Genomic DNA, 24209 nt, shown 5'->3' on the forward strand with positions numbered 1-24209 from the left:
GACACCGAAACCGCAGCTTTAAAATCTAATAATAAAATGAACTGCCTAAAGACCAATAACAATTTACGATGACAATTAAATGGACGAATAGTTCGCTTTATGACTAAATAATTTACGGATTCGTTGCTCATCCCTGTTGTATCTATTGGCCGTAGTGAATGGCGTTGTCGATAATATTCATATCGATATTTTGACTACGATAACTTTTTTCTTAAGTTACCTACTTTAAAACATGTTTTTGCTTTAGTTGTATAACAAGGCTATCCTAATGTGATGCTAAATGGCTACACATCCACTGCTGCAAAACTTGATTATGCGTTTTACCTAATAATTTTCGAAAAACATTGAGCACATATTTAGCAGTAGCGTGAAAGTACTGGCTTAAATTTGTAGACAAGCAATGCATCAAAATTTTGTTTCAATAATGAACTAATTTTCGGCATTGAAAAATTTTGCTCCATGAATTTTTATTGCTTTGCTAGTTGTTTTATTTAATTTTATCGTCTAAGCACTTCACTTTATAACCTATTTTTCACACTAATTTGTAATTTTGGTTAGAAAAATATTTCCATTCGATTTTGAGGAGGTATAAAAGATATGCCTATATCGTTTGTTCGAATACATTGTTTACAATTTCAACAAACTTAAAAGTATTCGATCGATATCGACAGCCGATACTCGATGCAGAAGCAACATTATACGACGCGTCATTCTATTTATAAGTTTAAATTTCATATGTAATGATTCATTTATTCTCAATTCGAATATTCTACCAGCAACAAGTATATTTTTTAACGTGACTCATGCAATAACTAAATAATTAAATTCAGATGGATTTCAGTTGTTACTTTCGACTGTTGACGCTAAATGGCATTTATTTTTTAAATATACAAAAGAGGAGCTTTATTTTAGTTAAATTAATAGTTAATATATTGGTTATATTTTATTGAAAAGTTTCATGTAAAAATCTAATTTGAATAATTTGTTCAAGATTCGTCTAAACAACTAAATACTAAACATTGAGCGTCAGCGGCCCTAAGTAAACATACAATAACTAGTTCATTTATTCATTCATGTTATCACGTCTATATCCCTTGCGGGGTAGGCTGAGCAAGCAGTCTCGAAAGACTGACAAGCCACGTTTATCTGTTAGGCTTAAGGATATAATTATTGAGATTCAAATAGTGACACGTTGCTAGCCCATAGCCTAAAAGAAACTCGAGAAAAATTACTGATCAGAAAAAGAAATTTAGGAAAGAAATCCATCTATATAAACGATAAATGCGAATGTTATTAGTTATTGCCGTGTGGTTACCGCCACCAATATAACTAAAGAATAGGGCCACTCCGTCACTTTCCCATGAATGTCGTAAAAGGCGACTAAGGGATAGGCTTACAAATTTGGGATTCTTTTTTAGGCGATGGGTTAGCAACCTATCACTATTTGAATCTCAATTCTATCATTAAAACAAATAGCTGAACGTGGCCTTTCAGTGTTTTCAGGACTGTTGGCTCTGTCTACCCCGCAAGGGATATAGACGTGACCATATGTATGTATGGATTTCTTAATATCTCGCCATCTATTTCATTGATCTGTCGCCTAACCCAACGTGCGACAAAAACGCGTATACGCTTCATATACGCAATCAGTCACTCCGTATTAGGAGGTATATAGACAGGCTTCAAAACTTATGGGTTAAGTCAAAGGCGGTAGCGGGAAGCGGTTTTTAATGTAGGGCCCAAGTTTGGTTCCAACACAGCTATGTGCTTAGGCATTAGAATAGATTAGTATAGATTTATTTTCAAAATTAGATACAAGGTATCACTTATTGACGTCACATCACTTAAATTTAATTATAACTACTACCGCTTCTAAAGGTGACCGTATTTGTTCCAGGCTTAAGTTGCTAAACAGTCTTGAAAAGACTGAAACATTCAGCTGTATGGCTCAATTATTTAATTGATATTCAAAATCAATTCTACAAAAATTATCCCAAGTGTATTCGCCATCCTCTTTGTCGCATTTTACGACATCCACAGAAAGTTATGGAGTGGTCTTATTGTAAAATGCCGGGAACCACATCCTACTACTATTATAAAGGCGAAAGTTTGTATGGATGTTTGTTACTCTTTCACGCAAAAACTACTGAACCGATTACCATGAAATTTGGTATGTAGGTAGCTGAAGACCCAGAATAACACATAGGCTACTTTTTATCCCAGAGTTCCCGCGGGATTGATAGGGTTTCCATGCGGACGAAGTCGCGGGCGGCCTCTAGTGCCACTATATATACATATTTAACATTTTTATGATATTTTTTCTTAATAGGTATATGTAAAATCGCTTGTGACTTGTCCCCCACACGAATATGTTCTACAATAGATTGACACATTTTGAACCTGTATGAATTAACGCTCGTACGTGCAATACTGAGGTACAGGATGTTTTTTTTTTCTCGACCGTGAAAAAAGTCTTTCTTATTTTACCGTCCAGTATTTTATTTAGAGTAGCAGTCCCTCTTAAGTATGCGAAAGTTGTGCGGATGTATGTGTGTGTTTGTTACTCTTTTACGCAAAATCGATTTGACGGAATGAAATTTAGTATAGAACACAATCTGAAATAACATATAGAGATATCCCGATTTTCCCGAAATTCCCACGCGAGCGAAGCCCCGAGGTGACAAAAATATACACAACTTGCTTTTACACGCAGATCATTACTATAATTTAGGATCGAAGATAAAATCCAACAATTTGTTTTATCAAGAAAATCACCTCTAATGTAATAAAAAGATAACTTACAAACGATGCTATGTTATTTATATAATAGGTATATTCGTAGGAAGCTGATATGCTGCTGCATTCCACCATAAAGCTATACAGTTGAACTGTATACAAAAGAATAGAAAAAAAAGTGTCGTATAAGGCGACTAAGGGAAAGGCTTATAAACTTAGGATTCTTCGTTTAGGCGATGTGCTAGCAACCTGTTGCAAAAACTACATATTTGAATCTCAATTCTATCTAAGCCAAACAGCTGAACGTGGCCTTTCAGTCTGTTCAAGACTGTTGGCTCTGTCTACCTCGCAAGGGATATAGACGTGTCTATATGTATGAATGTAAGTATATCATGCTGTATAAAGGATAATATTATAATACGTGTCACCAAATATAGCGTGTCACGTAGCGGTCACGTCTGTAATGAGCCGTGGCGCCCGCGCCGTGAGAACTGACCGTTGAGATGAATCTCATTTGGTGTCGCATTCATATACTTCATCTTAAATATTAGGCTTTTCTGTGAGATCATCATCATCACTTGTTTTCAGAAAGGAATCTTTCACCAGGCTGTTGGTGTTTTACATGTTTCAATCTGTGAAAATGCCGTGTGGTTCCCGGCACTTAGAATAGGATTACTCTATATCTTTCCGTGGATGTCGTAAAAGGCGACTAAGGGAAAGGCTAATAAATTCGGTATTCTTCTTGTAGGCGATGGGCTAGCAACCTGTCACTATTTGAATAACGATTCCATCATAAAGCTATACTGCTGTGGCCTTTTAGTCTTTCCAAGACTTTTTGCTCTGTTTACCCCGCAAGGGATATAAACGTGTATATGTATATGTATACGTATGTATGTAATGCGACCTAGTCCCACTTCGCAGTCGGCTCGCAAGTTTTTGTCGTAAATGTCTGCAATAACTTTACGTGCACAATGAATTACAAATGATCAACGTGCGACATATTAGTTATGTCACAATATCATGCTTGTTTCGATGTTAAAATCTTCATTTATCTCATATCTTATACTCATACGGACAGTTGATCTAATAATCCCTAGTTTTTGACATTTGACAGCCTTTGTGGCGCTTGTCAGTGACGTTTCCAAAATACTTATAATTAGTCGTTACAATTATTGTTTTACTTAAAATGTTTATCCTTTCATTATCTCTCTCCTCTCGTTATCTCTTTTTCTCGTTAGGTGTAAGTTCGAGCTGCGTCCTAACTTTTTTTGGAGAGAAGCCCAAAGTGCGTTGGAGAGAAGCACATATCACAGCTATCGTAGATTGGGGCAAGTCAGGTTTTTCACGAAGCGACTCCAACCCTTCTTGAAACTCACCCTTCTAAGGTCATGGTTACACCCAGTTGCCTGGTTGTGCAAGTATCCTGACGATGATTTTGCTCACCCTATACTGTCTGTCTATATTTTATATAAATATGCCTTTAGCACTTACGTATAAGGTAGTTTTCTAATATTAAAGGGTTTTTAAGATAAGGTTTCAGTTAATAGTTCAGTAATTTTTGAGTTTATTCGTTACAAACATATAGAAATAGTGTGGATTGTTCGTATGTTATTAGCATCCCTTTTGACATCTTAAATGATAGACTCCTAGCAGGGCCGCTCGAAGGACCATATATGTAATTTTTGGTCCTTCGAACTAAATATGATATGAACCATATATTATGTATTTCCTATGCCATATGAGTGTAATTAAATATTGAATTAGGTAAGTGATTATGACGACGCAGCTGTTACGTGCCTATCCAAAAGATAGCCTTTTATTGTACTTTTGAACGTTCGCGGGCAGAACTTGTCTGGAAATATGGTGTATATATATATGTTCTAGTGTCGTAGTATATGTGTATCGCTGTCGACTTTCGCCCTGAGCGTCGTAGTAACCCTAAGGTTATCGTAACACTTGTAATTGATAAATAGTTTGCTCTCGGTACTTACTGTTACAATACATGACCATTATTGTTGTGCTGGTTGTACACGGTTTATAAAATGTGGTGACAGAATTACGAAGCTTCGGTATTTGAGTGGTTCATGGCTAAGCGGCCCGTAAAAGCGTGATGCCCAGGTTGGCACAAATTCAACACGTCCATGTATCAATGAGTTTTTTCCGTGTTATGTACATTAGTTACCGTTGCTCTAACGGTGTCGGAAAACCTTGTAAGGAAACTGCACATTTAGACAACTGGATGGGTAATGGAATGGAATCATTATCCAATATGGGTTAGGTTCCTCTGCGACTGTTTAGGAGAGCAGACGGTAGTCGCTTTGTGTACAAAACTTGTGTTACCCAGTCCAGGGTCGTGGGCTTAGACGCACCCCGTACTTCTTCAAAGAGGTGAGGACAGGAGTGGTGACGACAAGCGGATGATGTGACCCGAAGGGAATCCCTAGATTGCTTGTTCATGTCGATGAATGAAAGCAGCAGATACAAGGTATCACTTATTGCCGTCAGTTAACTTAAATCTAATTATACCTACTACCGCTTACAAAGCACATGTGTAGAAGAAGCGGCGAAACAAACTACGCTGCGGCATTTTCACCGGACATCAATTTACAAATAGTATTTGGAAGTGGAAATATGTAGTATTTACCTACTGCTGTATTTTATTGTAAATTGATGTGTCACACAAACTGTACCTGAATAATTAAGACCTATTTTGTAACCATATTCAAGGTACAGTAAAAGCTCCCTATTCGCGCTTCCGTCATTCGCGTTTTCACTATTCGCGGTTTAAAAAAATGCAACCCAATTTCTTTATTCGCGGCTAAAAATTTCTTTATTCGCGGATCTAAAATTTCATACAAAATTCCAATAGGTGTTTAAGGCAATATCTTTTGCAAGTGCCGTCAAATGGTACCGCCGAGCACTTTGACCTAAGCCGCCTTTGTCACATTTGCCGCAAACACCGCGGTTGGCGTTTTTGAAAATGTAAACAAACAGAAGAAAGCAACCTTATTTCTGAAATAATAAAGTATATTTTTAAATGTTGCTGTTCCGTTCTTTGGTAAAAGCCGCTTTGCCTATTTTATTGTTTTATCTTTCACATTCGTTACTTAAAATTGTGATCGAGTAACACATCTCTACTGCTCTCTTCGTTCTTCGTAATTGATAATGTTAACTAAAAAAATTGAAAAAGCGCGTTTTCTACACGAAAAAAATCTGTGTTACTGCTTAAAGTGAAAATAGAAATGCTGGATCGTTTACGCCTTGGAGAGTATCTAGGAACGTATCCCCATAAACCTATATAAATTACCATTCTGTATTCACGGTTTCTGTATTCGCGGCATATTTATGGAACCTATACCCCGCGAATAAAGAGATTTTACTATAAATGATTATGATGTAGTCTATGCCTTAGATTGTTTATTATTATCCATCGGCTGCATGCGGCCCCGTGACCTCACTGAGACGCGGCGGTCACACGCATTCAGATAAAAAGTGAATTAATTACAAACAATTACAGCGCGCGTGTAACTATCATTTTAAGTAATTAATTTGTTAACATGTTTTATTAAATAAACAATTCGTTATTTGTGGTAATCGTGTGTAATCTTGCGATCGTTACAATAGTAAGTTAAGCAACCCTAAAAAATAATAGTCCAGAGTAAATTTATTTACTGTTACGTGGTTTAAATTTTTATATTTATTTATTTATTAGAAGACGGCTGACGTATTTCAGCATGCACATTGATTTTCGATTCTGGTATCAGCATATTGACGAGGAAGTATGCAGGGGTCGTTGCAAAATGTAGTTTGCCTATCCCTCTGGAAAATAGGCGTAATTTTATGCGTGTATTATACTTTGATTTAAAATAATTATCTCGAATCTTAACTATGTGCGACAGCAAACAGTTTAACTCCAAAAAAGTGACACTTTGTTTACAGAACAAACACGGGTGTCGGGGCCTATACGACCCCAACGGCTAACGCTTTCATTTGATAGGGTTGCCAACTATGTAAATTAGTTTATGGGCAAAATCCTGCAAATTTTTTTATAAGTAATGTTTAACCTTAGTCGGTCAATGCATCCTTTGATTAATAAATGAGCTGAAATTGTAAACATCAGGGATATTTTATCTGCATATCGGAGCGCAATACTATAACATAGATCGGTAATTTACGATATACAGCGTTTTTGTATGCTGTAATAACTTAATACTTTTATCTATCAGCACTTAAAGTGCCGTTTTGCCGTCATTAAGCGATACATTGTTCTTCTATTTTGAATATTTTTTTATTTCATGACATGCTATTTACAACTCAGTTTAGCTTGCGGCGTTCGTAGGGTTAACTTAGTGGCCGCTAACCCCGCGCGTGCTCGTGCTCAGCAAACAGAACGCGGCGGTGTTTGCTCGCGGTCCGCAAGCGGGGTATTTGTTGACCCTTTATTTAATTATAATATACTATACAGATTTTTTTTATAGGGTCGGGTCTTCGATCTTGTATTTATAATAAGGCCAATAATCACAGGCCACGTTTATATAAATAGTTTAATGATGTAAGTGAGGTTTTGAGATAGAGAAGAATCAACATATACTATGGTTTTCGTTTTGCAAACATGGTAGAAATTGAAGAAACGTCATATTTATACGATCGTTGAATAACTAAAAAGTATATGCTTACTTTCTACAAGTTACGTTAAGGCAAGAGTGAAAAGACGCTTCTTGAGTTGAAGTCGTGCTAAGCTAAGGTAACCTGTAATACAAATCTTACAAAATATAAAAATATTAATTTAAATCGATACAAAAAATGTATGTACTAGTTAGCTAGAACTATCATTATAATATGTATAGCTTATTATGAAAGCTACATAACCCATTGTTAAGGCTAAAGTACTGGAACAAAGTGGATTAAAAATCATCAAATCTACCCCGGTACTAGTACATGCAAAAGTGCAATAACAAGTCCCCTTCACGGGTACTGTCGCGCACAAAAGACGAGCGGAAAATTCGACGCGATTAATCATAGAGAAGTTACGCCCCCGCCGTATCTATAGTCGGATCCGAAATAATATTTAATATTTAAATAAAAAAAACTTAAAAAATAATAAATTAAATACTTAAAAAAACGACAAGCCCGTGTGAAAACATTGCATTTCAATGCAGATGAAGATTTCATTAATTTATATGTGAATTGAAAATGTAAAGCTTCCTTGACGATTTGGTAGCGAAGAAAATATATTATATAATTTTATGTATTATACATAAATAAAAATACATAGCGTGTACCAGCTGTTTGTCTACCCGTGTGGATGGTAAAAGTTAGTCAAGGGAAAGGCTAATAAACTTTTGATTCCTCTTTTATAGGATGGGCTAGCTAGAAACCTATCACTATTTGAATCTTAATGGCATTTTTAAGCTATACAACCTAGCGTGGCCTTCTAGTCTTCAAGAATATTTGCTCTGCCTACACTGTAAGCGATTTGACGAAATTTTTTTATGGTTCAGAATAAACTCTCACCGTGCGCACTATGAATACGCACCGCGTCGCCCCTGGTAATCACTTCAGTTCACGGTCGGCAATATTTGTTACATTACGACAAATCTCCCCAACTTCATTTTTCCCCGTCTTTGTCTAACACGCAAATTTTTACAAACGTGCGACAGAGACGGCATTCAAGACGGGAGCGGGTCGCGTACGCGTGTAATTATTGAAATTAGCGTGGAGCGACTGAGCTCGACTGTAGTAAAGCTGTATTATTGGGTTTGTCAGTTTTAATTATGTCCGTGTTCTATTTTTGAAATTAAACTTATTTTTACGTTTATTTCGTATTGAAATATTCACCTGAGTTAAAGTTTAACTTATGTATTAACCGTATAAGTTTTAGATAACTTTGAAACTTTTGAGGCGATTGGGCTTACCTTTCACTATAACTGAATCTGTTACTATTGAATTCCTTCAGAAAACTATCCAACTAAATATGGCCCTCAATACCCTTAATATTTACTCTGTTAGCCCTATAAAGTATAAAGACGTGATACGTGTGATTTGGAATTCCCTCCCCGTTACATTGGGAGTTTACACCACCTTATGCCTCATCTTACGTACGACCAGGCAGATTGAGGTCAAACGCACTCAAATTATTGCTTAAATCATACATACATACATATGGTCACGTCTATATCCCTTGTGGGCTACACAGACAGTCTTGAAAAGATTGAATGGCCACGTTCAGCTATTTGGCTTAATGATAGCATTGAGATTCAAATAGTGAAAGGTTGCTAGCCCATCGCCTAAAAAAGAATTCCAACTTTGTAAGCCTATCCCTTAGTCGCCTTTTACGAAAAATCATACTTAAATCATTATTAAAAGAAATGCGTATCCCCAACTTTCGGTGTGTCGCATATTTTAAAGATCGATTATAATGTTCTCTGAAAGTATAAAAGGCGCAAAATAATTAGCTCTTTTTAACTAGTGTCGCCTGCGGTGCCGTCTGCTTTTTATTTCTCCCCGTGATCGGCTCACCGCAGCACCCGTATATACCATCTTAACCAGTCAGTGTTGCCACCTTAGCGCTTTTTGCACTATTCTTTGCGCCTTTTTGCTATGTTCATTTAAATTCGGATTCTAATGCCTAGCGTCTAATTTCAGCAATCTGTGGCATTTTTAAATGATCGGATACCTATTTTAAAATCTAAGGCTTATTTGAGTGCAGAAACGGCAAAGGCGACAAGAACGAGTTATTGAGGAAGTAGTTTTTACTCAAATTACTGTATAATTTGTTACAAAATGGATGAGGTCTTCTTTTGCTTGCAAAAATTTTTCAACAGAGGATGTTGGCAACAGCACAACCATTAAATGAATGCACCGATGGACGGTTCAAAACAACATTGTTGCATCTCTTAAGAAAATATTTTCAATGGACGTGTCATTAATTCTGTAATTTGTTACCGTAATTCGCTTGTGGCGGCTTTTTTAATTCATTTTTCCTCATTTAAACGGATATCTTGTCGATATGTATCATAATGCGATAAGGCCTTATTATGTATATTACCTTAAAATAAGTTTAGGATACATTTATTGTTATTCTTCTTTTGGGCGATGGGCTAACAACATGTCACTATTTGAATCTCAATTCTATCATTAAGCCAAACAGCTGTCGTGGCCTATCAGTCTTCAAGACTGTTGGCTCTGTCTACCCCGCAAGGGATGTAGACGTGATTATATGTATGTTATTGTTATTATTTTATATGCAATTAAGAGTATTATATCTGTCTTATCGGTAGGTATAGTATTTTTTTTTGGTTCTGTCGTTTTTTGTTAACAAGACTGTGAGTCCTCTTTATCAGCTCTTCATTTGGCACCTGTTAAAATGTAGAAACGAAACGATACTTTTTTCGTTCGTATAAGGTTTCAATAAAATGTATGTTTTGTATAGGTATGAAAATGTAGACCATAATTTTCAGTAAAAATAAAACATGGATTTTTGTTTATGTTTAATACTTAACAATAAAAACTATATGAACTCCAATGTAGGTCACACAGAATGTATCAGTAAATATTAAAGAATTTAAACGGCATTAATTCTCAAGAGGAATAAAATATTCACAAGGAATGTGTCGCCGATGTCTGCGATACAATTTTTATTGGAATTCTATCAATGTTGATCTTTTTTTATTTATTTTACGAATAATAAATATTTTTATGCCACATTTGATAGAAACTCTACTAGTCCTTGCCGTGTAGTTCCCGGCACTAATAAAAAAAAGAATAGGACCACTCCATCTCTTTCTCATGGATTTCGTATAAGGCGACTAAGGGATAGGCTTACAAACTTGGGATTCTTCTTTGAGACGATAGGCTAGCAACTTGTCACTATTTGAATCTCAATTCTATCATCAAGCCAAAAAGCTGAACTTGGCCTGTCAGTCTTTTCAAAACTGGTGGCTCTGTTTACCTCGCAAGGGATATGGATGTAGCTATATGTATGTATGTACTACATAGTCTGAACAAAATGACAATTAAAACATTTATGTTCCTGACTGTGTAAAATAAATGTGTTATTTTATTATTGCTCTTACCAAGTTATGGCGACAAATAATTACCACACATTAACCTTCAAAGAACCATAGACAACACTCGAGCCGACGCGCGCCCGCCACGTGCCAAATTTTCTTTTTTTTTTACTCCACCCGCATTGAGGCAAAGGCTCGCCGATTTTACGGCATGATCCTATACAATTTTCCCGCCAATTCACTGCAGAGTTGATTTATGTCATTGTGTATTTTTGACAAACGAGGGTGGGCAGTGTAGTGTATGATTTTGTATTTTTATTTCGGGTTTTAGATAGCGCTTCCCTTACGGTCGTACATATTAATTAGCTTATTTTAACTGATTATCTTTGTCGAGGGGTCGTGTTTTGTCGTTTATTTGCTATTTTAATCGTTTTTAAGATGGCTTTGCGATTGAACGGCATATCCATTTTATTCTGTTTTATTTGTTTATTTAAACTTTATGCACGTAATAGGTACGTACATATTGCTAGTACAATAAGTGGAATTAATGCCACAAGGTATTCTCTGCCAGTCGAACCTTTGGACCAAACTAAGATGGATGTCCGGGTATGTTTCGAGTTTCTAAAAAAATAAATTGTTCATATTCCCATGCCTTACGCTCAAAATGTGTTATTAATCTCATAGTTAAATTGTTTGGTTATAAAACTGTGACGTTCTCACATATATAATGTCACCCGTTTAGCGTGGACGAGTTACCTGCGGCCACGTCAGCGCCTGTCACTGAAAGTATACTCGGCGGTCCTGTCACCCTCGTCGAATTTAATGAAAATGAGGCGATGTAAATTGAAATATTCGGTGATAAGACATTAATATTATTTTTATCTGCTTCGCCCGCGTTAAACAAAAATTATTGTTTTCCTTTTACATTTTCAAAATGAATTACTTGTAGCTTATTTTCGACCACTGTTTATAATTTTTTTCTGGAAAATCCAATGATAATGGCGATAAACGAAAATATTATGACCTAATAATGGCATTGTATTTGCCCGCATTGTCGATCAAATGTGTAACTTTTGCTTTGTCAAACAAATACACTAGTATAAAAACACCATCTTTATCTGACTCGAAAGCTCAACTCATCATTCACAAATTATATAAAGCGAAGTAAATTGACTTAATTATCAAATTGTTTTAGACAATAAGATGGTTTATAGCGCGAATCGCGTTCTCCCGCTAATTCGCGGCAGGCGCAAGCGATTATGAATTAAATTGTAACACATTTGTACCAGAGTGTACAATCTTACTTTGACAGTTCAAGTAATCCTATATTATTCGGTCTTAGAGTAATTTTTATTTTCATACTGGTCTGGTAGCAGAAAAATATACTTTCGACGCAGTTACAATTAAACTCAATCAAGGAAAGATTATAAACTTGATAATCATGTAAGCACGAAACAGAAATTATGTTTCTCTATTACATAAACATACACCCATATTCCTCACGGAGAAGACAGAGTCGATAGACACGATAACGTTTATCGGGGATGGCTTAATGATGGAATTAGAGCGACTCCGACAGACTGCCAACCCATCGGTGAAAAGAAGCCTTTATCTCATTAAATGTGCAAAAAAAAACATACAAAATTAACTGAATTGTTACAAAATAACACATAATATTAGTAACCCTTATAATACAACCGGTTTTGAAACTTCACAGTATCGAGGGTGTATTAAAAAGGATTATCTGATGAATGCGTTTCCAAACAATTAATTCGTTCGCTGACAGGCCGCTGCACCTCAAACTACCAATTTTTATTGTTGTTTAGTATGTAGGTATTGCTTCGATTTAAGGGCCAGTATGTGGACAACGGCACCAAGTTGGGCGCCATTTTTAATATTATTCATTGTGGTTAATCTTTTTTAAATTTATTGAAATGTTACTATGCTTAGTAAAATAATTTCGTAGTTCATTTTCAAAAAATGTTTTGTAAACTTAAGGGGTAGGGGTACGCAGAGACTATGGATTTCCACTTGCAACTACGATCTATACAGACTTCTCCCGCTTCCTCAACACTCATTACTCTTCATGCATATTCGACGATTACGGGTACTCTTATTAACTTATAACTCTTATTTTTCAAGACATTCGAAATTTGATCTTTATAAGTTCGACTAGGCCGGCCCTGTCCCACTTTTACAGTCAGCTCTACCTTATATATTATTAAGTAGTAATCATATTTTTCTTATTCCTTGAATTTTAATTATCTAGGTTTGTGTGCACACATATTCTACCTCTCAAGGCGTCGGAATTATGTTTTTATTTTAATACACAGGGTATGTATGCTGTCTAATTATGACCATTCTGTCGATGTGTCATTTTCAAATAATAATGACCTTAATTAAATATTAAAAAAATATGACAAATATATATGTTACAGTCAATGAAATAGTTTCCAAATTTAAAAGTATGACTTAACTGTAAGCGTATTAAATTGTCGTATACTTGACGATTTCGCGTATATCGACGATGCGTTTTCAACGAGCTTAGAAAATGAGATGGCATAACTCTGCGTCACTTACCACACCGCAATACTCGAGGATCGCAAGACAGAGACATCTACCGTGATCAAGATGAAACATTTCTTTTTTTTTTTTAAATTTGACATTAATGATTTTGTTTCTATTGACAGTCACAGATAAAGCCGGTTACCAGTCGCCATATGGGGGCATGGACAATGGAATGGTGAGTTCTATTTTTAATGATTATTAAGCATGAACCTTTATTTTTTTATTTTTTTTTCTCAAAGTAAATTGATTTAGATATACACAGTTACAGGCAGTATGGAAGTGAAAATTATTACAGGGTACTATAAAACTCTGCTACATCAAAAAATATTTAGCATAGAAGGTATATAATTTTATAATGTTCAATTTTCACTGATAGTTATGTAGACGACATTCTTCACAAAATACGCAGCATACACAAGTCACAAGAAACTCAAAATAAAATGTTTAGGGTTGGATATACATACAAACATATTGCGGGTAGACAGAGCCAATAGTGTTGAAAGGATTCAAAGGCGACGTTCAGCCAGCTCAGTTCAGCTTCATGATGAAATTGAGATTAGAATAATAACAGGTTGCTAGCCCATCGCCTTCAAGAAGGTTAAACATGTTTTGCTATTTCGTATAAAAACGTGTTTCCTATATCAAAAATATTATCCACACTACAGTATCATGATGAAGACCCAAACCGAATGATATATATCCCGGATTTGCATCGGATGTTTTTCTGCGGTAACCTTTTTGTCGCAAACTCCGCGTTTTTAAAGCCGACCGCGCGGATCTCAGTCGGGAAATATACTTACATTGGTTGTGTTAGGAATTTCTTTTATTGTAGATCTTTAGTTTTTACTGAACTTAGCTTTGAAATTTTATACAAATACTTTATCCGCCATTGCAATTGATTTGTTTATTATACTATCATCAGAACAAACATCAGTGAATAATCCTACTCCACAAGTTGAAGATGAACCTGGTTTTAGAAGAAGTTAAATTTTATTTTAATATCCTAACATGCCGTTTGGTTCCCGGCACTAAGAATTGGACCACTCCATCTCTTTTCCATGAATGTCGCAAAAGGCGGCTAAGGGATAGGCTTATAAACTTGGGATTCTTCTTTTATGCGTTGTTCTACCAACCTGTCACTATTTCAATCTCAATTCTATCATTAAGCCAAACAGCTGAACGTGGCGTGTCAGTCTTTCAACACTGCTGGCTCTGTCTACCCCACAAGTGATATAGACGTGTTTATATGAATGAATAAAACGAAGCCAATACAAAATACATGCAATTTTTATTTCTTACGGGGTAGACTGAGCCAGCAGTGTTGAGTGAGAGAGTGTAGTGATAATAAGTGACAGGTTACTAACCTATCGCCTAGAATATTTTTTTTAATAGATTAAAGTTTTCAATAATTCAGCGGGTACTTAGCGCAGTGTGTTATCGCGCAATAAAAGTTTATTATTTATTTACCGGCGGAGGGAGCGCGGAGGGATGTGACTTGCTTTTAATTCGCGTCCTTGCCTTCGCCTCGTAGCCGGTACAGTTGGAGGGAAAAGTGTTGAATCTCATGTTTTTTATAATATATATATAAGCAAAAGCTCCCGTGGAAATTTTCAGGAAGGAAGTTATTTCTGTTTTTGTTTGCCTAATAACATCTTACTACGTGGTTAAGCTTTTCCTAGTCCAAAACAACTTGTGAACATGAATTTATGTATATACGTAATTCGTTAGTATTTATACAGATATATATGTAGGTTTATCCGATGATTACTTTACCACTTAATTTCTCTGCTTAAACCGAATGTTGACTGTATGATAATGCATTTAACATTAAGTATGCCCCATTGTATCAACATTGTTTGGGCAATCAAGTTAATAAACATCAATAAAAGGTCCAAAAAAAAAATGCGAATCTATTGTTTAGTGATGAACTAATGTATAAGTTTGTCACTTGAAAAAAAAGGGGAAATAAGTCGAGATAAATAAACTTGTGATACTTGAAATCAAGAAATCTGTATTATCTCACTATATTTAACACTATTTGTACTTATTTATTATTAAACATTGAAAACATGCACTCGTGAACTATTGTTGTGTTACAATTTTTGAATTATTTTCATTATGTTCCATTATGAAACAAAACATATTAATTTTCTCTAACTGGCCAGTGACATGTAAGGAGGTTGTATATTAAATATTACAAACATTCTGAACATTCCGCCCGCCAAGGACATCTATTGCGGAATGTCCTTTATTTAAACAAAAAATCGTTAATTAAAAATGATGATTAGTTACTAGAAAACTTATTATATTACAGACTTTTGTTATTTAAAAACTAAAATTGTTATATGAAAACATTTTCGACCTAAAAACTAATAAACTTTAAATAATGTTGGTTATGAAATACCTAGCCAATGTACATATTTTAACTATAATTTATCGAATCAACTGTGCCCGATACAATCCAACCAAAGTTTGTGTTTTGGGCTACTAGGGAACTGGATGGAAGCTTATATATACCTTTTTTTAATGCAATGCAGTAAATATCTGCGCCTAGCAAAAGATCTATTTCTTTGGGTGTATCAAACTCAGGATCAGCTAAACAAAAACCGTTGAGAAAAGTCTTATTTAAATTATTTGTAATAAAGTCATGTGCCGGTAGATACGATGTGATGGAGTCCAAAACATATGCGTTAATGTTTAGTTTAAAATTAAAATCTATTCTGGACCCAAGGGTTAGTTTAACAATTCCTTTGACTCTAGTTGACATTTGATGTCCGAGGCCACCAATATATCCACAAAATGGCATTATTTTTAGTGACAAACGTCGTGCTGCAGCTTCACTGATGAAGCAAAATTGTGATCCCTGATCAATTAATGCCCTTGAGATATATTTTGCTCCAGTGCTAGACTTTGTATGTACCAAAGCAGTTGGCAATAAAGTTTGGTTTGGATGTACATGTGGCCGTGCTACATGAGTTGTAAATAAACGAGCATCTCTTAACTTAGGTTTACAATAACTGTCTCGATATCTGGACTTTGCATCATGCAAAAGAGAATGATGACGATTGTGACATATTTGGCAGTTTCCATATTTTTTACATTTATATACAATATGATTGCTACCTAAACAATTTAAACATAGCTTGTTCTGAATTACAAACTTATACCTATCTTCTAATGAGAGTTTATGAAACTTTTTACAAAAGCATAATTTATGAATATCAGTGCAATATTCACAATGAAGTTTTGATGATAGTTTTGTGGCTATCATGGATTTAAATTCATATGAAGGTAAATTTGTGGACTGATATTTTAAAACATTTTGTTCTATCGTTTCTAAGGCTCGAAAATGATTTTCAATGAAAGATTTGAGTTGTAAAAAAGAAGGCATTACATTTGGATCTGAACTGTATGAACTTAACTCCCACTCCTTCCTAGTTTCTAAATCAAGCTTCTCAACAACTATGTGAATGATTATAACATCCCATGTTTCTATATCTACACCTAAATTGCGAAGCGCACTTAAACAATCAATGCTTGTGTCCAAAAGAACTTTTAACGAATCACCTGATTCTTTATTGATCGATTTCTGACCTAATAATCGCTTTAATATACAGTTGATAAGATATTTTTTATTATTGTATCTCTGTTCAAGTTGTTCCCAACATCGATCATAATTTGCATCAGTAATAGGAATATTTCTTATCAACTGTTCTGCTTCCCCAGTAAGATGAGCTTTAAGATAGTGTAATTTTTGAATTTTATCTAATTTACAATTATTGTGAATGAGAGAAACGAACATGTTATGGAACGTCGTCCATTCTAAATAATTTCCTGAAAAGGTAGGTATTGAAACTTTGGGTAATTTGACATTTGATACCGAAGTATTTACGTGGCTGTATTGTGATGTGGAAATTAAAGGGTTAAATTTCTTTAAATATGTTTGCATGAGCGTCTTACACTCTACATAGCTCTCTTCTACTTCATCATACATACAGTCAAGTACATATGATGTGTTCTCTAATTCCGTTTGTAGTGTTTGTATCTAGTAATGGATACAAGACGCTGTCTCACACACACAAGTCGGTATTATAAATGTCAAGTTGACAGTTGCGTGCGAGCGGCAATCGCAGACAGACGTGTACTGGTACTTGGTGTGGTAGTGAGCCGGTGACTGTACGTAGTATAAATAGCATATACTTTACAAGTGGCGACGAGATAAAAGGTAAGTCATATTATTTTGATGCGTGAACATTATTACTGGTTATATATACATATATACACATAATAATTAGATGATGTTTTATCCAATGTACCAGCGGCATGTAGCCAAGCAATCTTTCCGAAATAAGACGTTATAAGTTTACGAAAAATAAAATTTCTTCGACAGTTAAATCATATTTATAATTTTGTTAAGGACTAAATATATGCTTATTAATATATTTTCTATGCATCTTTCATAAGAATGGTAATATACAACAGTATATGTATATATTTGTACTAGTTTAAACTTTGGATTGTTTTAACATTAAGCCACAGCTGGTCGCGGCATTTAATTTTTTTCGAGATTGTTGACTCTGTCTGCCCGTAAAGGATTAGGATGAAATTATGTTTTTAGTTAAAAAACCCTAAAAAAAATTTTCAAATTTGGCGCGAACTCTAAAGTGTAAATATGCAAAAAAAAAAAAAAGTGAACGGGCACAGACAATAGGAAGGTTGCGTTCAAGATACAGCCTATTATTAAAGAGTGCTATTCACAAAATTTCCTATTACTTTAATTTATTAAAAAAAAATGTTTAGCCTACCAAGTCATTATTTCTGCGGGTTAGACAGAGCAAAATTATTATGAGACTAAAATAATACGGTTTTAATAACAACTTCATATAATTATCATGACCTTAAATACTTAATTGTATAAAATTTGTAACTTTTATTGCTTATTTCAAGTATATAAACACCAATTCTTTTTTTTTAAGTGATACATTCATAAAATATATAAAATAAATAAAATAATTTATCTAGTAACAAAGAAATAAATAATAAAATTCAATATTTCTAGTTTTAGGTTTTTCACTGATCAGAGCAATTCTTCGGCGTCCATTAAATTGGACGGGGCGTCCATTAAATTGGACGAGGCATCCATTAAATTGGAAGAAGCGTCCATTGAATTGGACGAGGCGTCCATTGAATTGGACGAGGCGTCCATTGAATTGGACGGGGCGTCCATTAAATTGGACGAGGCATTCATTAAATTGGAAGAAGCGTCCATTGAATTGGACGAGGCGTCCATTGAATTGGACGAGGCGTCCATTGAATTGGACAAGGCGTCCATTGAATTGGACGAGGCGTCCATTGAATTGGACGAAGCGTTCATTGAATTGCACGAGGCGTCCATTAAATTGGACGAGGTATCCATTAAGTTGGACGTAGCGCCCATAGAAGCGTATGTTTAAAGAACAACTGGAGGTACATAACGGTCATAACGGTAAAACTTTACCCCTCCACTCTTACGGGTCGTCCCATAAGACAACATTTTGGATAAACTACCGCCGCCTGATAAACTGGACTTAGAAGGAGACAGCGCTTCTGTTGGTATAAGGTGGGAGAAGTGGAAAAGGTCGTTAGAAATTTATTTTGAAGCAGCCGATATCTCTTCACCTAAAAAGATGAGAGCAACATTACTTGTGTTAGGTGGTGCAGGGCTGCAGGAGATTTTATTTTTCAACCTGCCTGGCTCAAGTGTCGAAGATAAAAAAGGAGTGAATGTTTTCAAGATGGCAATCGAAAAGCTTGATTTATATTTCCGTTCCAAACAAAATAAAATATACGAAAGACACATTTTTCGTCTCATAAAGCAAGAAGAAGGAGAAAGTTATGATAAGTATTTAGTGAAACTAAGGGATCAAGCTGTTAAATGCAAATTCGAAATCACTGACGAACACATTATCGACCAAGTCATCGAAGGATGTATATCTGCAGAACTAAAGAAAAAGATACTGACAATGGGTGATGAAGGAACTTTGGACAAAATTATAATAGAAGCAAATACACTGGAAATTGTGAATCATAAACTGCAAGGGTACGGAAGTCAATCTAAAGAAAATAAAACCAATGAGATAAACGCAATCACAAATAAAAGTACACATCAATCAGGATGGAAAAGTGTAGAAAGAAGGCAGGGAAAGGCTAACGAGAGATGCAGCAGATGTGGGGCTACATAGCACCAATCTCTTGATTTGAAGTGTCTTGCGAAAGGAAAGAAATGTAATGGATGTGGAAAAATGGGTCATTACCAGAGATGTTGTAAAAGTGGTGGTACTTCTAAACTCAATGGACAAAAACGGAAACTGCAACAGCAAGAAAATCAACAATAATAAAAGGGTTCGACAGGACAAAAGGGAAATAAATGCTGTAAATGATGAAGAGATAGACTACATCTTTAACGTCGATAATGATGTTTTGATTAAATGTGAGATAGGTGGGTTACAATTGGAAATGTTGATTGATTCGGGCTGCAAAAAAAAATAAAAAAATAAAAACAATATTATAACGGAAAAATCTTTGGAGAATTTAAAAAGTCAAAAGATCATTTTTGAGAGGCAAATTAGAGAATAAAATAAGGTTATGTTGGCTTATGGCAGTTCGGTTCCATTAAATATAAAAGGTTTCTTTGAGTCGAAAATAAAAGCTAATGGTAAAGGGCTTACAGCTAACATCTATGTTGTAAGAAATGGATCGCGCAACCTTTTAGGAAAACACAGCTATTAATTTAGGTGTTCTCAAAGTTGGCCTTGGAGAAAACCAATTATCGGCAGGAAAGGAACTTTTTCCAAAAATTTAAAGACATTTTAGTAGAGATTCCAATAGACCCATCAGTCAAACAAGTTATACAACCGTACCGAAGGATACCCATTCCTGTTGAGAAGAAAATTGAAGGAAAACTTCAAGAACTGTTAGATTTAGATATTATCGAATAAGTCTATGGGCCTTCCCCCTGGGTTTCACCCATTGTACCCATTTTGAAGGACGATGGCGAAATACGATTGTGAGTAGACATGCGTCGTGCAAATTCTGCAAGCTAGCGAGCTAAAATCATCAACATCTGGCTCGAGCTTGGCACAGGAACCTCGTAATTAATTGTAGTTTAATTTGAACTTAAATCAAAATTTCAGTACACTCTGTACATAAATCTTTTTAAAATTGGCAATCCATAATATATATATATATATTTTTTTCTTTTTTCAATATTAAATCTCATAAATATATAAATCTCCCGTGAACAATGTATTCTCCCGTCCACATTCTATTCTAAGTATAATTTAATATTGTGAAGTTGACGTTGTTGATGAAAATGCTGCAGTGCAGTTTGTTACCGCTTCTTCTGCACTGACGCCTTGGAAGCGGCAGTAAACTTAGTTTTTAAGTAATTTATTTGACGTCAACCAAGTTGTTAAACCATACGACAATTATTAAGCGATATAATAATATCCTATAATAATGAATAAAAATTTTGAATTTGAATTTTGAATTTGAATTTGAATCCGTTGCCCTGTGTGGAACATCTGTTGCCGCAAAGTTGAGAAAGTTCAATTTTTAGGTCATGAATTAAGTTCCAAAGGGATGAGACCATTACTTAAATACTTGGAAGGCATATCTAATTTTAGAGCACCAAAAACTATAGAGGAATTACAAAATTTCCTGGGGCTTGTTAATAACATTATCAAATGGATACTGAATCTAGCTACAAGAACAGAACTGTTAAAAGAACTACTAAGACAGAAGCTGGGTGAAAAGGCTAACGTAGAAAACTACTGGGGAAAGGAACAAGAACATGCATTTCAATTACTTAAGGACAATTTAACTCAAATACGAACTCTAGGATACTATGACGTTAATGACAAAACACAGGTAATATCTGATGCTAGTCCTTTTGGGCTAGGAGCTGTTTTGGTGCAAACAGATAAAAATGGTCAGAGAATTATTGCGTATGAAAACAGGACTCTCAATGAATGTGAACGAAAATATAGCCTAACGGAAAAAGAAGTCTTGGGTTTGGTTTGGGCGGTAGAACATTTCAAGATAGAAATTATTAAAGTAAAAGAAGGAATTCACAATAGTAAGTGGGATGAAACGGTTAAAAACTATAAACTTTTTGAAGACGAGTTATGTTTTTATGAAGACATACTCCTAAGAGGAAATAGAATAGTTATCCCGAGTAGCCTCAGGAAACGTGTATTAGATGCAGCTCACGGGGGCCACCCTGGAGTCGTGGCTATGAAAGGAAGGCTCAGGAGCAAGGTCTGGTAATCGCGAATTGATAAAGACGTGGATAAGTTAGTAAAAAGCTGCAAAGGATACACCCTAGTGAGTTTGCCAAATAATCCGGTATGAAACGCCGTGACCTACCTGAAGAGCCATGTGTGGATGTTGCAATGGATCTATTAGGACCATTACCTAGTAACGATTATTTATTGGTAATTATTGATTACTTTAGCCGTTACAAAGAAATTAAAATTATTTGTACAATTACGAGCACACAAATCATTAACCTGTTAAAGGAAATATTTTAGCCGTTTAGGATTTCCGGTCTCCATAACCGCAGATAATTGGCGGCAGTTTACTAGTCAAGAATTTAAGGAACACTGCGAAGAATCGGGCATTAAATTCTTTAATACTATCCCCTACTGGCCTCAAATGAACGGAGAAGTAGAACGACAAAACAGAGACATCTTAAAGCGGTTGAGAATTATCTATACGGAAAAGAAAGATATAAAAGAGACTGTATGAATATTTGATGATGTATAACTCAACCCCTCATGCTGTAACTGGAAAATCTCCATCAGAGTTGCTTTTCAAACAACAAAATAGAGACAAAATTCCAATGTTGAAAGATATTAATGGAAGAGGTGATGACTCTGAAGTTAGGGATAGAGACAAACTACAAAAAGAAAGAGGGAAAGAGTATGCTGATCGGAAACGAAGAGCTACAGATAATGTGATAGAAGAAGGTGATAAAGTTTTCATTAAAGAAATGGAAAAGGCAAACAAATTATCGACTAACTTTAATCCTACACCACATGTAGTAGAAGAGACCTCAGGTGGAGATATTATTGTTAGTAACAAAGTAACTGGTCAGAAATTACGTAGGAACGTAGTACATTTAAAGAAAATAGAGCGGGTTTGGAAAACAGTCCAATACCTGCAGTTACAGATGAATATAATATTAATAAAGATGATTGTGAAAGTGATAGAGTGGTTATAATTATTGATTGCTGATTTATGTCTATGAATTGAAACTTATTCTTGGTATGTTGATTTTATGAGTAAAAAAGTAGAACAATATATTTGTCTTATATTTATTGAAAAAAATATTAATAAGGAAGGGATGTAGTGTTTGTATCTAGTAATGGATACAAGACGCTGTCTCACACACACAAGTCGGTATTATAAATGTCAAGTTGACAGTTGCGTGCGAGCGGCAATCGCAGACAGACGTGTACTGGTACTTGGTGTGGTAGTGAGCCGGTGACTGTACGTAGTATAAATAGCATATACTTTACACCGTTAATAATAAATTGTACAACTTGTTATCATTTTCCCTGAATAGTGTCCAATCTCGTTCTAAGTTCTCTAATCTAATTTGTATATATTCAGAGGAAAGTTTGTCCTTTGGATATTTATTAAATTTTACATAGGCTTTATCTATTGAACACTTAAGTTTTTTCTGTAAATTGAGTATAGATTCCATTATAACAAATAATAACTAAATAAGTACGTGTAATGACAGAATTAAGAACTAAGCACTTAGTAAATAAAAATATTTAAATCGTTTTCTGTTATGTAACTGGCACTGGCACTATTTTCTTGATGTAATAATCGAAGAAAAGTAACTCACTTTTAACACTGGTTAAAACTTCAAACTGCTCGTTCACTAAACGCGGTAGATGAAGCCCATCTTGGCTGATGTTGCAACTTCTTACTGTAATCACTCCGCTGCACTGGTGTGCCGCCCTGCGACTCTTAACTTGCAGTTGAAGCCCCTTTACGATGGTAAAATATGCGAAAAGCAGTACCTTTTGCACATTTGTTGTGTGTTCTACTTCCGAAGCAAAATATGCACAAAATTATTTACAATTATGTACATCCAGGAGGACTCATGAACTTTCGAAATACACAGAGGATATGTATTTTAATGAATAACCAAAGTTTTCGAAGGACTAAAATGTATGTGGCTCGATTAGGACCAATGTTTAGTGATGAACTAATGTATAAGTTTGTCACTTGAAAAAAAAGGGGAAATAAGTCGAGATAAATAAACTTGTGATACTTGAAATCAAGAAATCTGTATTATCTCACTATATTTAACACTATTTGTACTTATTTATTATTAAACATTGAAAACATGCACTCGTGAACTATTGTTGTGTTACAATTTTTGAATTATTTTCATTATGTTCCATTATGAAACAAAACATATTAATTTTCTCTAACTGGCCAGTGACATGTAAGGAGGTTGTATATTAAATATTACAAACATTCTGAACATCTATTCTCTTAATAATATTATAATTTTTGTTTATTTTTTGTCTTATGTTAATGATAATTGTTGTGTAATTTTGTTAGTTTCAAATCAAAATATTTATTGCATTTCATTATCGTCATACAAAAGCGGATTAAATTTTATTCTTATCGAAATCAAAATTTAGATTTTTCATTTGCAAATCGTTATGCGTAGAGATCTTCTCGAAATTCATACTTATATTTAACTTGTTTCAAAGTACCTATTTACCTACTAACAAACTGAGTCATTACTACTTAATAAATAAATTTCATTTATTAATTCTGTTTTTTTGTTTTTCTTATTTAATCAAAATTGTATTTAATATTTTAAGCCCA

General features: G+C 34.8%; 1 protein-coding gene across 2 annotated transcripts in view; it reads left to right on the top strand.

Annotated features, from left to right (window-relative positions):
- Positions 1–24209, top strand: part of LOC106139812 (protein daughterless) — a 99534-nt gene that overhangs the window by 3113 nt on the left and 72212 nt on the right. For both annotated transcript variants that reach the window (XM_013341316.2, XM_013341317.2), the window contains exon 2: positions 13436–13488. In XM_013341316.2, coding sequence (XP_013196770.2) covers positions 13436–13488 — 53 coding nt within the window. The remainder of the gene's footprint in view (positions 1–13435; positions 13489–24209) is intronic.

The sequence above is a fragment of the Amyelois transitella genome, chromosome 29 (assembly GCF_032362555.1).
Source record: "Amyelois transitella isolate CPQ chromosome 29, ilAmyTran1.1, whole genome shotgun sequence".
Lineage (NCBI taxonomy): Eukaryota > Metazoa > Arthropoda > Insecta > Lepidoptera > Pyralidae > Amyelois > Amyelois transitella.